This window comes from Corvus hawaiiensis, chromosome 7 (genome assembly GCF_020740725.1).
Source record: "Corvus hawaiiensis isolate bCorHaw1 chromosome 7, bCorHaw1.pri.cur, whole genome shotgun sequence".
Classification (NCBI taxonomy): Eukaryota; Metazoa; Chordata; class Aves; order Passeriformes; family Corvidae; genus Corvus; species Corvus hawaiiensis.
Window position 1 is genome coordinate 17,257,007 of NC_063219.1, and position 15,793 is coordinate 17,272,799.

A 15,793-nucleotide genomic window follows, 5' to 3' on the forward strand; every position below is an offset into this window, starting at 1 on the left:
AAACTTACACCAGTTGTCAATATTCTTTAAAGAATATAAAATCATAAAGGAGATTGAGCCTGAAGAAGCAGAAGAAATTCCAGTTGTAGAAGAAGCTTTACCAGTTGAAGGTATACAAAGTACTTCCCTAGAGGCTGCCACACACCTTTCTTTCATTATCATCATGTGCAGTCTTTTTCTTGCTCTCTCATTTTTCACACACGTGCCTGTATATTGTTGGTCACCTGTACGTTGTAGGTCCTTCTGTGATTCTTCCTTTGTTGTGTTCTGGAAAATATTTCTGATCATTTAACTCTTAAGTATAACTTGAAGATTGTTTTAAATGCTTTCATTTTGTTTCTTGTCCACAAGAGTCTTCCCACCATTTGGTTTTCTGCCTTTGTTCTCACGTTATTAACGTGCTTTTTAAAGTCAGCTTGGATATTTGTATTGTGTGCATGCTATGAAGCAGTAACCTAAGGCTCTTTCATGGTCCCATTTAATTCAATGACATTTTTTCACTGGCTTCACTGGAAATGGAAAATGGTGGTCTTTAGGTTTGTACATTACTCTTCACATAACTACCATCATAGGAAATTTATTCTAAATCTACCTAATGTTATTTAAAGTGCCGCAACCTGAAAAGAAGGTCCCTGAAAAGCGAAAACCACCACCACCACCACCTGCACCAAAAGAAGATATTAAACTGGCAAAAGAGCTACTTAAAGGTATAATCATCTGAAGCCATAAATAACAGTGGAAACTCAAAACATAATCTTTTAAAATTATACTGATGAATCTTGAAAAGCATGCTTTTGAACTATCATTTTGTGTCTTTTTTATTTCTTTTCTAATATACCATACTTAAATGGTGCGCCTCACTAATGCTCAGTTCCTCATGATTTTTTATCAGCATTATGCCAAGGATATTTACATGGGTTCTTTTCGATAGCTACAGAAAAAAAACCCAATTTATTAAAACAATTTTAATCGAGTTAACACATTCTTCTATCCTTAACATAATTCTTCTCTCTTTAACATATTCTTATATGTGAAAAGAATCCCCAGCAATCATTTGCTGGTGTTATTATATGAACATGAGTTTCAGATAAATTGTGCTTCATACAGACCATCTGACTTTTTCTAAACAGTTAATCAGCAAGGATCTTTGCTTTGCAGCTTTTGTCCTTCTATTACATCAATACTATTAATGAGGTGTTTGGATTTTTTAGAAAACTCCTTTCTTTTTTGAGTCTAATGTGTGTTGTAAAATTCAAATAATTTTCTTTAAAGCTCCTGAAGCAAGGAAGAAAGTTGTGGCTGCAAAACCTGGTGAGCCTCCAAAACTGGAACCCCCACCTGCTAAAGGTACCTACCTAATATAAGGTTTATTTGCTTAAAATAAACCTCTCATGAGTCCAAAGTTGTAGTTCTTAGGATCTTCTTCTTTAATTTGCTCAAATATGTCAAAACATTGTCTATGTTAGATTATGCTCAACAGTGCACCCCCATCTTGGGCATATATGTTTGTGTTATATTTATGTCCACTTTAACTGCCCATCATGCAATCCGTGAGATGCGAGAGTCAGAAACATAGAAGAATGAGAGAGTTTTTATGAGTTTTATCGCTTGTGTAGATGTTCACTTTGGTTTTCTACTTAGCTAGAAATAAAAAATAAAAAACTGTTTAAACATATACAGCATTGTTTTAACATACTTCGTTTATTATTTTTCTGAAATGTAACGTATTCTTGTGAGAGGACACCTTCCAGAGATGGGAATGAATAATATATTGAGCAAGCCACTTCACAACCATGCCTTTGTATCATTCATATGTACTGCAGTTTAAGATAAACTAAGCAGCTAAACAGTGGACATTCCTTCTTAATGCTGTTCCAAATTTAGAGATTAAAGTGGATCCTTATGAATAGATATGTAACTTAAGCTTGTAGTGAAAGAGGACAAGGAAATAAAAATGTTACTATGATGATGACTCTTCTTGAATACATAACCTTTATAGTTTTCCCAAACCATACTTCTCTTCTGTTGATTTGTATGAAAACTTTCTCTTATGTATAAATTTAGCTGTATGCAAATTATATAGAAAATATATTAAAACTATTGACTCCAGTATCAACAGTTTTACCTTTGATTTTAATATTCAGTAGTGAACTAGCATTTGATTTGTCTGTTTGGACAGGCTAGTTATTGGTTAGCTCTTACTACTGTTACGAACCTATAATAAAATCTGGAATAATATTCTTTTAAGTGCCTGGACTTGTAAAGAAACCTCGCAGAGTAATTCCTGAGGTCACTCCCCCACCAAAAGAAGAAGTTGTTTTGAAAAGAGGTATAGTAACTTGGCTCTGTTTTAAAAACCCCGGCATTTTAACATTGTTCAGCATGTTCCCCTAAGTAAAATTGTTTTATGTATGTGGTATGGAAAATTACATGATCAAATACTATCTGATATTTGTTTCTTGGGAAAAGCAGTTGTAGTTGCAGGGATGAAGGAGGGGCGAGGTGGCCTGAAAGTCTCTCAGATCCAAAGGATCTGTGATGAAAACAGGGCAGAACACTGAAAATCTAGTTCCCTATCTCTCTCTTCCATTTTCCTGATCTCTTTATACTAGAGTTGAGAGTTTTCCACTGTCTTCAGCTTCTGGACCCCTGTCCAGTGACAGTGTGAATGTTATTAAGGTTACATGTGTAGTCTATGTGTTCTCTTTTGTGGTTTTCTTAGAAGTACCACTCAGATCACAGAACCCTGCAGTACTATTGGACATCACCCCCTTTCCTGCAACCTCTGGGACATTCTGAATCATTTTGTGCTCAACTATTGCTTAGAAAAATGAAGCACTAATTCCAATTCTCTTCAAAATACCACAGAGGGATGATTCGTGCCTGTGTACCTTGCCGCCAACCTTCAAATTTCAGACAAAATAATAAAATACAATATTCAGTTTTTCAGATGACCATGTCATTACATATCCAAGACAGAGAACTGAGAGGACAAAAATAAGTGAAATTAAGAAAATGGAGAACAGACATTATATAAATTTGAGCTCTTCAAATATAGTACTTGAGGATGTAGTCTTGTTCTCTCACTGAAGTCAATGGGAGTTTAATCTATAATCCTGCATTGCATCCCTAAAAATCATCTTTAACTACAGTTTATCATCCATAATTGCATCTAGCAATAAATAAGAGAATAAATATATAAGATATTACAAGAAATTTTATTCTATCATAGTCAGTTAACATTAAAGTCTTTCCTCTCAGATGGACTACTCTTAACAAAAATGTCTTTTTTCCTTAGATGACTTGAATTTTAAATTACTTTCAGGATAGTATATTGAATAGTTACACAAATCTTCCACTTCTATTGAGCTATATATTTTATTTTCCTGTTTCTTTATGATTGATGCTTTTAATCTTTGTCTTGTTCACTGTCTTATTATTTTGTTTCCCTGTGCTTTGAAAACTGAGATTTCTTTTCTTTTGAAGTTCTTAAAAAGAAACCTGAAGAGGAAGAACCTAAACCAGAAAAAGAGCCTAAACCAGAAGTTAAACCAGTACCTACACCAGTAGAAAAAATTAAGAAACCTGAAGGTACTACATTACTTTCAAATCTACTTATTAAATTATGAATTTTTTTTTAAAATCCCACTATTAAGTAGTATTCCCTTAAATTCAGGAATGAAACTGATATCTTGAAAGATGGCTTGCTTTGGCCTAACTGTGCAATTTAAATCTTAGCTGGAAGCACAACCAAGTTTGACATTCACATTTGGTTCTGAATTCTACATTTTGGGATTGTTTCTCAATCTTCATTGTGTATAGAAAATATATTACCTATATTTTATATAATACTGATAAAAATATAACTACAGCAAAAAATTGATCCAAGAATTCTTTTAGGTAACATTTTACCAATATGTGTCCTTTTACCCATTTATAGTTTCTAATTTATTCAAGTCTTATTCTAAAAAATACATATTCCTAAACCTTCAGAACATCTGAAACTGTTTACATGTAAAAACAATGAAAACTTTTAAATACACTTGAGGGTATTCTATTTAGGGATTTAAGGTGTTTTAATGTATCTTACAAAATAAAAATATTGTTTTAAAGTCCCAGAAGTTCCTACGAAGAAAACTGAGATACCTGTCATAAAAAAAGAGGAGAAACTTGTGCCTGAACCACCAAAAGGTACCGATGTGTGGTGCTCTTTTTCCTTATTGCAGCAACTAAAGGATATTCAGTGCTGAATATCATGCTATATTAATACAATGCATTGCTGTCCTCCAGTCTGTCATGACTGCTGTGTCCTCATTAACCATTTTGCAATCTTCTGGATTTCTTCTTGTCTTTATTCTTCAATGTTTGAAAAGTTAATCTTTTTTCCATTGTTTCCAATCTTGCTTTACAAGACTTAGTTAATCTCAAGGTGATTTCTTGCTTTTTGGACAAATAAAATAGAAACCAATAAATTGTCTTTGTTTAGCCATCTCTGTGTTTTTGCTCCTAACTACTAATGCTCAATGTGATTGCAAAAAATGTAAACTAACCTACTTGTAATTTCTGTGTTTGAAATGGCAGAAACTAAGCAAGCATCTGTCCCAGTTCCTGGGCCTGAACCTAAACCTGCAGTAGGTAAGAATTCTTTAGTTGTGAATACTGGTCAAGCCTTTCTTTTGTGTCTAGTTGTTTTTCATTCAGGGATTTCTCACTAAAAGGACATTCACAGAATTGTACAATACCAGGTTGAAAGGTGACTTCAAGGGTAATCTGGTCCAGCCTTTCTTGGCAAAACCACAGTCTAGACAAGATGACTCAGCATCCTGTCCAGCTGAATCTCAAAAGTATCCACATAAAGGCCTTTAGAATTAATAAGACTAGAACTTCCATACCATCTACAAAATGTTTTAAAGAACATCATACTGAAAGTAATGTATTAAAACTCTTTTTTTCCCATACAGCTCTAAAATCTCCAAAACCAGCTGCAGAACCTGCACCTGCTGTTACTGCTCCAGTGGCAGCTCCAGTTGTTGGAAAGAAAGCAGGTATTTATGTGTATTCTATGCTATTGATAGGGTTTTTCTCTCTGACATGCCTAAATACTTTCAGTATAAAAAGAGTGAAGAGCTGTACAATAACTCATTCATTACAGGAAGATTTGAGGTCCTGTTCAAGGATCTTGTTATTCTAGGTACTGTCACCTAATTTAAAACAAAAACATCTCTGATACACTATGGAGACCAGTCTGTGCTCTTTTGTCTGGATGGTAACGTGTGTCTTTATTTGTTGTCCTAGTATGAAATTTGTGTATTCTGTTGTTTTCTCGGTGTTCCTTATGTCCTGATGTATGTTTTGTGAATCACATCTTGGATTTTCTGTGTAGAAAAAGAGAAGTTACACGTTTGTGAGCAATTGTTGTGTTGTTTGGTTTCCTGCTTTTGACATGTCATTGAAGCCCTGAGGAAAAGTGGCAGTGGTGTTGAAGAACTAGAGTATTGCTACTTTCATCTGCTATGCTTAGGACCATGGAATAAAGCCTGCTGTGGGAAAAAAAAAAGAGCTGTTCCTCTGAAACACTCTGAGCCTGTGGTCCACCAGCAGAGCTGATGTACATTCCGCTCACCCACCATTCAAAGGACCTCATGTTACAGTAGAGCTCAGATCTTGGGCATTTGAGAAGCCAAATCATGAATGTCTCATGGCCATTGATCTGGTGATGTAGCCTGAAGTGGCAAAATTAACCTATTTTATGTCACTTACCAGACAGCTGTCATTTTCTGCTACTTTTAAGCTGCACTGGATTTAAATTGGTGATCTAACGAGACAATACTAATAGTGGTTTACTTGGGTTTTCTGTTCATGTGTGCCATTCTTACCTTTCTTTTGTGATTATGTTGTAAGTTTTCTGTTGTGTAGAGAAAAAGTGTTCTATGTTCATTTTATTTCAGGTATAGCTGGAAAATTTGTCTTAAAATATGTTGTTCCCGATTCTTATTCTTATGGGTTTTAACTCTCTAAATTACCTATGAAACCTTTGTAGCTGCAGAAAAGCCTGATGAACCACCTGTACTAAAGCATAGAGATAAAATGCCCTCAGTGGAAGAAGAAAAGCCTGAGTCAATTGTGTTAAAGAAGATTTTGTTTGAGAAAAGCTTGCATGTAAAAGAGAAAGTAAGTCCTAAGGAGACAGTTCCGGCCATAGAGCCACTTGAGTATAAAATGTCACTGGAAACAGGTGATGGAATACTGAATTCAGAGAGGCATGAACAGGAGAAAGTATCTCTTAAATATTTCATCCTGGTTTCTGAAGAAGAGGAACCAGAAATGACACCTGTTGTTTCAAGAAAGACTACCCTTACAGGTGAGAAATTAGAAATTGAAATGGATCACATTACTTACACGAAGGATGAACTACCACTACTGGATGAGGAAGAGAAACTGACTTCTATAACATCTGAACATGCCGAAAGGGATTCTGGAGAAGAAAAGGAGGATGAAATTAAATTGCTTGTTCATAGGGAAGATGCCATAGAGAAAATCTCTGAAAAGTTTAGTGTTCTTCATGAAGGAAAGATTCCTGGCCATGTGAAAGAAGAAGAAATTGAATCAACTTGTGTACCTAAACCCAGAAAGCCGTATCAGACCAAGGACCAGAAAGGACTTCTAGGAAAAGAAAAAAAATCAAAAATAAGTTTGCAACCTGAAAAATTTCACATTAAGGATAAAAGTTCACTTCTACAGGATATCACAGAGGCAGGCATAGTAGAAACTCCTCAGCTTAGAAATGTAAATGAGAGAGGAGATTTTACTCCAGAGAAATCTGACGTTTCTCTTGGAAAATCCATGAAGGAGCATGGCATACAAAGTAAAATTCAGAGGATGAAGCAATCTGGTAGTACAGTAGCTGAAGTTCCTATAGATGAGATTCTTAACAAAGAAGCAAAGAAAGTGGAAGATATTCAAGATGATGAGAAAGATAAGAATCTGGATTTAACATCAGCAGAAGTACATTCCTTAGACCTGTGTGAGGAGGCTGAGCCAGGATTGAGAAGAGATGTTGACCTAGAATACCCCATTGAGGATGAGGAGGTTCCCAGAGAAAAACCTCACACAATCTTTAAAACGTCTCTTAAGTCAGAAGTAGTAGAAACAAAAGCAAGAGAAAAATACTCTACAGAGAAAGAAGTTCACTATGAGGAGGGTTTAGGACAATCATTGACTGAGAAAGCACTCCTAAGTGATAAAAAAACAGTCAAGAAGGTTATACCAGAGAAGGAAGAAAAAACTATCTTCAGCAAAATCAGACAGTCAAATGCCTCTAAAATTCTGCCTGTGGAAAAACAATTGGGTACAGTGATGACAGAAGGAATGGAAAGTAAAGTTTCCATACATGAAAAAGGAGTCATATCTGAGTCAGTAAAGAAAGCTACTATTCAGCCACCACGAAGTCAAGATGAAAAACAATTTCAAGAAGTTCATACCATTCAGGATGAACATAAAGAAACACTAGCTCATAAAAGCAGAAAAGACAGAATTGAAGAAAAGCAATCTACAGAATGCATATCAGATGAAAAAACATCACCTGAACATGGCATTAGAAAAAGCACATCTGGTACCATGAAAAAAGGGGAGGGAAAGCTTCCTGACAAATCATCATCAAGCAAAGGGATCCTTGCAAATGGAGAAGATAATTACTCCTCAAGCGTAGGTAAGATAATAACTTCTAAGAAAGCAGAAGGAGAGAAAGAATACCAGAAATCAGAGCCTGCTCACCTGACTGAGCAGGCCACTAGACTTTCAAGCAAGAATAAGAATTTGGATGCATCTGGAGAATCGTGTGAAGTTCTGGATGTTCCAGCAAAGTCTCATGCAAAGCGAGGTGAGGAAGACTGATGCCAAATTCTTCCACGAAGTGCTTGTACCATTTGCTTCAGGAGAGTACCACCTGCCATTGTGTTTTAGCTACACCATTCGCAATTCCATCAAGTCTGTCAGCTGGCTTTATTGGCATTCAGCCACTCTTGACGTCTCTGTCTTACCTGTCTGTACATACATCTCTGTGATCACTGTTCATTGTCTTACCCTTACACTTTTCTAAGACTTCATAAATCATTCTGTGTGCCATTGTCTTCTCAGGAAAACTCATACATTTTTTCCAGTGTTCATTTTTCCATCCACTGCATTTCATTCATATCATTCTCCCATTAAAAGTATCTTTTATATTTCCTTTCACAAAGAGATAACGAGAAGCAGCATAGTATGGATAATACTTTCAAAAGTCTGTGATGATTCATCACAAATTAGGTTACTAATAGAACATCCCTCACTCGTAAAAGTACCAGATTGTCCCAAAACATGTATTTGATTTACACAACTTATATTTTTGTGGCCTTCATTAGTAAAAGGGTGTGCTTTTTTTAAAAAAAAACAACCTCATATACTTTTAATAGGTACTTAAACTATTTCAGCTGACAGGTGGGTATTGATCAAGGGCCTAATCAAATCAAGTGTCAAGGAATGTCAGAATTCTACAAATTAATGGGCAGGACAACACATTAAGGAAATAGGACCTTCTAAGCTGCCTGTTAGTCCCTACTGGTGAATTTGTCTTTCCCACGCTTCAAGATATTCCATTGAGATATAGACAGTATAAGTTCTATAAACGTATGTTTATATCCTTTCCTCCCCTTTTACATGTAGGTAACTAAAGGAAGGAAAAATTTGATATGTAAAATAAATGCTTGTCTTAGTTTTAGTAAGTATGTTTATTTAACTGCATTCCTAATAATCTTGCTGTTCTGCTTCAGAGGCCAAGCCACCAAAAGAAGAAACTCCAAAGGGTATCAGTCCAGTCAAAGGTACGAGCAATACCTTGTCATGGTTTAACTTCAGCTGGCAATCAGGCCCCACACAGCAAGTCGTTCACTCCCCTATGGTGGGAGGGGGGAAAGAGTAAGAGAGTTAAAAGTGAGAAAACTCATGGGTTGAGCAAAAGCAGAGCACATAAACAAAGCAAAATAGGAATTCATTCCCATGAGCAGGGACGTGTTCACCCACATGCAGGCCAGCAAGACTCCGTCCCTTGAAGGGCAAATGTCTTAATTCTGAATGCCCCCCACTTCCCTCTTCCCCTGCTTTATATACTGAGCATGACACCATATGGTATAGGATATCACTTTGGTCAGTTGGGATGAGCTTTCCTCGCTGTATCTCCTTCCAGTTTCTTGTGCACTCCCAGCCTACTCAGGGGTGGGGCAGTATGAGAAGCAGAAAAGGCCTTGACTCTGCAAGTGCCTCTCAGCAATCACAAAAACATCTCTGTATTTTCGGGACTGCTTTCAACACTAACCCAAAACATAGTCCCATACTAGCTACTTAGAAGACTATTAAATCTACCCCAACCAAAATCAGTATAGCCTACAATCAAAAGCAATTAATCAGGATTAGTTTATTCATTTCTGGATCTGAATTACAGCCAAGAAGACACCTTCACCAGCAGATGCAGAAAGAAGGAAACTCAGGCCAGGCAGCGGTGGTGAAAAACCTCCTGAAGAGCCTCCATTTACTTACCAACTCAAGGCTGTGCCACTGAAGTTTGTCAAGGAGATGAAAGATATAGTGCTAAAAGAAGCTGAGTCTGTTGGGTCTTCTGCAATCTTTGAAGTCCTTATTTCACCATCCACTGCAATTACCAGCTGGATGAAAGATGGAAGTAACATCCGAGAGAGCCCAAAACACAAGTTTATTGCTGATGGCAAAGATAGGAAGCTGCATATTATTGATGTCCAGCTGTCCGATGCTGGTGAATATACTTGTGTATTACGACTGGGGAACAAAGAGAAGACCTCTACAGCCAAACTTATTGTTGAAGGTATTCCCTGTTTCAGATTTATCAATAATTTAGGCTAGCTACTCCTCAAACTAGAACTGGTGCTTTGTAATTTTACAGTAGTTGGTAGACACATTCTTTTGTTTCCCTCGATCACTGCACATATTATATGCAGTATTTCTGCATCACATGTTCGATATATAAAGGAGACAAATCAGAATAATTTGTTTCCCACAGAACTCCCAGTGCGGTTTGTGAAAACGCTTGAAGAAGAAGTGACTGTCGTTAAAACCCAGCCACTGTACTTAACATGTGAGCTTAACAAAGAAAGAAATGTGGTCTGGAGAAAGGATGGTAAAATCATTCAAGCCAAGCCTGGGAAATTTGCTCTGGGTGTTATTGGTTTGTCACATTCCCTCACGGTCGCAGATTCAGATGATTTTGATGCTGGCACTTACACTGTTACTGTGGAAGACTCTGAACTATCATGCTCATCTTGTGTTAGGGTAGTAGGTAAGCAACCAAAACCATGTTCTTTTTTCTCTGTAGGATATTTGGGCTGTTTTAAAATTACGAAATCCTTTTCTCATAGTCTTACAATGTAAGTGGACAGATAAGATTTTTACAGCTATTAAAACTTGCTGTAATACAAAATCTCTTAATTCTATTTCTTCTTTTTTTTTTTTTTTTTTGACATGTCTATTTGTAATAAAAGTCTGCTAAACTGTTTTCTTGTGTAACTTTTTGTCATGCAGAAGTTATAAGGGACTGGTTAGTAAAACCCATAAGAGACCAGCATGTTAAACCAAAAGGAACAGCTACTTTCAGCTGTGACATTGTCAAGGATACACCAAACATTAAATGGTTTAAAGGAGATGAGGAAATTCCTGCTGAGCCCACTGACAAGACAGAAATCTTGAAAGAAGGAAATAAAATTTTCCTGAAAATCAAGAATGCTGGTCCTGCTGATATTGGAGAATATGCAGTGGAAATTGAAGGTCGCAGATACCCAGCTAAGCTGACCCTTGGTGGTAAGGAAGCTTTTATTTGGATTATACTTAATCAGCTTGTAGGCCAATGTTAAAAAACGTCTAAATAAACAAACAGAAAAGGTAACCTTAATTATTATAAAGCTCTATCAAAACTTGACCTAATCATACAAGTGTTCATTTGTGCATTCTAGATCGTGAAGTTGAACTTCTGAAGCCATTAGAGGATGTTACAGTTTATGAGAAAGAGACAGCAAACTTTGATACAGAAATATCTGAAGATGATATTCCTGGTGAATGGAAGCTGAAAGGAGAAGTCCTGAGACCTTCACCTGTAAGCATTCTTGAATTTTGTTACAAAATTTATTTAAGTTAAATACTGTGAACAGGTTCCTTGAATCTTTATGGTAAGACCTGTCATTGCTACTCACTCCAGAATATATGACTAAAAAATACTGATTCTCTAAGTAAGGATTATATCTTATAAAACTAAGTTTTGAAGGCCTTCCTTTTTTTAAGGTATTAGAGCACACAATTCAAGCAACAATAGAAATATCCTACATAGATTGTGGGAATGATTCTGACATTCTAAAGAAGTGTAGAATGCTGAAGAAATGTATTCCATTTCTTAATCATTGAGTGAAAGTTTTAACTTTCCTTGAAAAGCAATTTCATTCTTCCTACCTGACTCTTTACTGCATACACAATATTTATGAAAATCCCTTTATTAAAAACACCTAGCAGTAAGGCATTGTCATTACACTGGTACTTGTATTTAACAAAGTCTGTCATCTCTCCAGACATGTGAAATCAAAGCTGAAGGAGGAAAACGCTTCCTAACCTTACACAAAGTCAAATTAGAGCAAGCTGGCGAAGTCCTTTACCAGGCCTTTAATGCCGTCACTACAGCTATCCTGACAGTAAAAGGTACAATGCCCCATGGAGTGTGACACTAGCTTAGACAGACTTCACATGGAGCATATTACAAATGATGTGTTATGTTCTGCTTCCAGAAATAGAATTGGACTTTGCTGTGCCTCTAAAAGATGTCACTGTTCCCGAGAAGCGCCAAGCAAGGTTTGAATGTGTCCTTACCAGAGAGGCCAATGTTATATGGTCTAAGGGCACTGATATACTCAAGATTGGAGAAAAATTTGACATCATTGCAGATGGAAAGAAGCACATTCTTGTCATCAATGATTCACAGTTTGATGATGAGGGAGAATACACTGCTGAAGTTGATGGCAAGAAGAGCACAGCAAGACTGTTTGTGGAAGGCAAGTATATTCTCATGAACAAAAAATAAAAAAAGGGTGAAGAATATGTCCTTTAGAACTGCCTTAGCCTTTTTTTCTGATTCTATTTATGTGTCTACATTACAGGTGTGAGGCTGAAGTTCATATCACCTCTACAGGATCAAACAGTAAAAGAAGGGGAAACAGCTCAGTTTCAGTTTGAGCTTTCTCATGAAGACATGCCTGTGAAATGGTACAAAAATGACAAGAGACTTCACACAAGCAGAACAGTTTTAATTACTTCAGAGGGCAAAGTTCATAAACTAGAAATAAGAGAAGTAACACTTGATGATATCTCAGAAATAAAGGCCGTAGTCAAGGACTTGAACACACAAGCCAACCTAAAAGTCTTAGGTAATTACATAAATAATTTAAAATGTGCTATAGAATAATTATTAACCATTTTTATTAGTAGAAAGTGAAAAAATATTGACATTTCAGTAAATTTATGTAACTAATTTATCTTATCCACTATGCCTTTTATAGAGGCCGATCCATATTTCACTGTGAAATTACAAGACTACAGTGCTGTAGAGAAAGATGATATTACTCTGGAGTGTGAACTTAGCAAAGATGTGCCAGTAAAATGGTACAAAGATGGTGAAGAACTAGTAGCTTCCAACAGAATTTCCATAAAAACAGATGGTTTGCGCCGTATTCTGAAGATCAAGAAGGCTGCAGAGAGTGATAAGGGTGTTTATGAGTGTGACTGTGGAACTGATAAGACAAGTGCCAATATCAGCGTTGAGTGTAAGTTATCAAATCTTTGCTAAGGGAAAGTACTGAAACCTTTGTAAACCAGTGTAGACAGATAGATGCTCTCTAGAGAGCAAAACCAGAAATGCCCCTGTAGAAAGCATACTGTTGTGATGAATGGCTGAAATATCTGGATTTAAAGTTGTTAAAAGTGGTTACAAGAGACAATGTATTTGACGGTATATAAATAGCTGTAACAAAAACAGTGATGATCAGTTAGTCTCTCTGCCCGTTTACAGTCAGGAAAAAAATACCAGTTTAGTTCACTGTAACAGATATCTGGGTTAATTATTAGGAAAAATATTCTTACCACAAATAACTAGATTTTCAGATATATTATAGAAGGAGCTTGTAGACTGCCACCTTGCGTCTTTTTAGGAAGAGGTTAGATAAGCAGTTACTGGTCATAGCATTTGAATGCCCAAAAGAAGGAATAGGGAGAGAGCTGAGATCCCTTCCAGTACACATTTCTATGTTATACAATTTGTGAGTAAACAGATGTGAACTTGTGATTTTTTTTTTTTTTAGCTCGCTTAGTTAAAGTGGAGCGCCCACTGTATGGAGTGGAAGTATTTGTTGGTGAAACAGCACGCTTTGAAATTGAAATTTCTGAGCCTGATGTCCATCCTGTATGGAAGCTAAAGGGAGAAACCCTAACACCTTCACCTGTAAGGTTTCTTCTTTATTTTTAGACCATAATTTAGGTAGAAAAATATGTTTAATAATAGTGTTTTCTCAGTGGCTTCTTAGAATATTCATATTTGGGGTGGGATGTGTGTTTCTTTATCACCAGGACTGTGAAATCATTGAAGATGGGAAGAAGCATATTCTTGTCCTTCATAACTGCAAACTTGATATGACTGGAGAAGTGTCTTTCCAAGCTGCCAATGCTAAAAGTGCTGCTAATCTGAAAGTGAAAGGTACAGTCTGCACTTGGCCAACATTTCCATGTGTATTTCAAGGCATGAGAACAAATCTAGTGTCAGAAAGCACTGTATGAAAGGAACTGAATGAGCTCTTCTTTGATTTCAGAACTGCCTCTTATCTTTATCACTCCACTAAGTGATGTGAAGGTCTTTGAGAAGGATGAAGCTAAGTTTGAATGTGAGGTATCCAGAGAACCCAAGACTTTCCGCTGGTTGAAAGGAACAGAAGAGATCACTCCTGATGAAAGAATTGAAATTATTTCAGACGGAACAAAGCATGCTCTGATTATTAAATCTGTTGCCTTTGAGGATGAAGTAAAATACACATTTGAAGCTGAGGATAAACGAACAAGTGCCAAGCTAATTATTGAAGGTTTGTTAGACTTCTTCTTTCTCGGAAAGTTTTGCATCATAGTACTTATATAGTTTATATTGATAACATTATTGTTAATGACATGTTATGTTGGTATAGGTATCCGCCTGAAATTCCTTACTCCTCTCAAGGATGTAACAAAGAAGGAGAGAGAAACTGCAGAGTTCACTGTGGAACTCTCCCATGAAAACATCTCTGTGGCCTGGTTCAAGAATGACCAACGATTACATACCAGCAAAGTGGTTTCAATGACAGACGATGGCAAATTCCATACGCTCACAATCAAAGATCTTACTATTGATGATACTTCTCAGATTAAAGTAGAAGCTATGGGAAAATTCTCAGAAGCTAAACTCACTGTTCTTGGTAAGAATACCCAAAAGAATTTACCTGGTGAATATTATTAGAAGAGTTTTATTGATAAAATTAGCAATCAGAAAATCTTGTGGTCAGCCTAAATGTAAATTATGATTTTGAAAATCTGACAATTTGGTTTTCTTCCTTGGGTGTCCATTTACCTATTCACAAAGGATGAATACACAGTAACTTTAAAATTTTATGCAAAGTTGCAAAGTTAGCTATTACATACTTAAAACAGGGCTCTGAAACTCCTCGAGCATCAAAAGAATGTTGTAAGTAATGCCCTGAATTGTTTCTTAGGTGTTCATTGCTTTCTTTTTTGTAACAGAACTGTGAAAAAGGACTATATTTAATCCTTCTTGCAGGACATAAACAGGAAATATATTTTATGGCAGAAACTAGTTGTTCTTTCTGCAAGACTAAAACTTCAGTCTGAAATATGTCTTAACTTTTGCTTGCAGAGGGAGACCCTTACTTCACTGGGAAGCTGCAGGATTACACTGCTGTAGAGAAAGATGAAGTAATCTTACAATGTGAAATCAGCAAAGCAGATGCCCCAGTGAAATGGATGAAGGACGGCAATCCAATTACTGCATCAAAGAATGTTGTTATTAAGGCTGATGGTAAAAAGAGAATCCTTATTCTCAAGAAAGCTTTGAAGAAAGACATTGGACAGTACACTTGTGACTGTGGTACTGATCAAACCTCTGCCAAACTTGATATTGAAGGTATGGTTATTCTAATGGGCTGCTCTGTAGAGATCTTTTGGGATCTGCTAGAGACAGAGGGAATCAATCACGTTTTTCTTCTCCAGACCGGGATATTGAGATTGTACGGCCACTATACAGTGTGGAGGTGATTGAGACAGAGACTGCCCATTTTGACATTGAAATCTCTGAGGAAGGTGTCCATGGCAATTGGAAGCTAAAAGGAGAACCCCTGACTGAATCAGCCGTAAGCAAATATTTCAGTATATTTTTTATGTGTGTCTTAGCACGTTGCAGGGAGGTGGGGTATGAGGGAGAGGGTGACTGCAGAAACTAAATGTGATCTCTCTTTGCTTTCAGTAAGAGTCACTATGTTAGAAATAGTCGGTTTTTTAATTAATAACTTTTTTAATGTAGTAAAAATGTAATTCAAAATAGCTAAATAACAAATTATTTTACATAATACATTCTGCATTGCTAACAATACCTAACAATCATGTATCCAAAGTGCAAAGACCTTGTGTACTTTACTAAAACATAATGGCATTTGAAAATGCA

General features: G+C 36.4%; 1 protein-coding gene across 12 annotated transcripts in view; it reads left to right on the forward strand.

Moving 5' to 3' along the window:
• The window catches only part of TTN (titin), a 245,176-nt gene that overhangs the window by 135,788 nt on the left and 93,595 nt on the right, over positions 1-15,793 (forward strand). For 10 of the 12 annotated variants that reach the window (XM_048308565.1, XM_048308553.1, XM_048308560.1 and 7 more), the window contains 21 exons: positions 1,273-1,347; positions 2,249-2,329; positions 3,487-3,591; positions 4,114-4,191; positions 4,582-4,635; positions 4,962-5,045; positions 8,808-8,858; positions 9,476-9,871; positions 10,067-10,342; positions 10,585-10,860; positions 11,013-11,152; positions 11,619-11,745; positions 11,832-12,095; positions 12,201-12,467; positions 12,600-12,863; positions 13,398-13,537; positions 13,663-13,789; positions 13,902-14,168; positions 14,268-14,534; positions 14,990-15,256; positions 15,343-15,482. In XM_048308565.1, the coding sequence (XP_048164522.1) occupies positions 1,273-1,347; positions 2,249-2,329; positions 3,487-3,591; positions 4,114-4,191; positions 4,582-4,635; positions 4,962-5,045; positions 8,808-8,858; positions 9,476-9,871; positions 10,067-10,342; positions 10,585-10,860; positions 11,013-11,152; positions 11,619-11,745; positions 11,832-12,095; positions 12,201-12,467; positions 12,600-12,863; positions 13,398-13,537; positions 13,663-13,789; positions 13,902-14,168; positions 14,268-14,534; positions 14,990-15,256; positions 15,343-15,482 (3,746 nt within the window). The remainder of the gene's footprint in view (positions 1-1,272; positions 1,348-2,248; positions 2,330-3,486; positions 3,592-4,113; positions 4,192-4,581; positions 4,636-4,961; positions 5,046-8,807; positions 8,859-9,475; positions 9,872-10,066; positions 10,343-10,584; positions 10,861-11,012; positions 11,153-11,618; positions 11,746-11,831; positions 12,096-12,200; positions 12,468-12,599; positions 12,864-13,397; positions 13,538-13,662; positions 13,790-13,901; positions 14,169-14,267; positions 14,535-14,989; positions 15,257-15,342; positions 15,483-15,793) is intronic. The other 2 variants (XM_048308555.1, XM_048308561.1) reach the window with 2 other exon arrangements.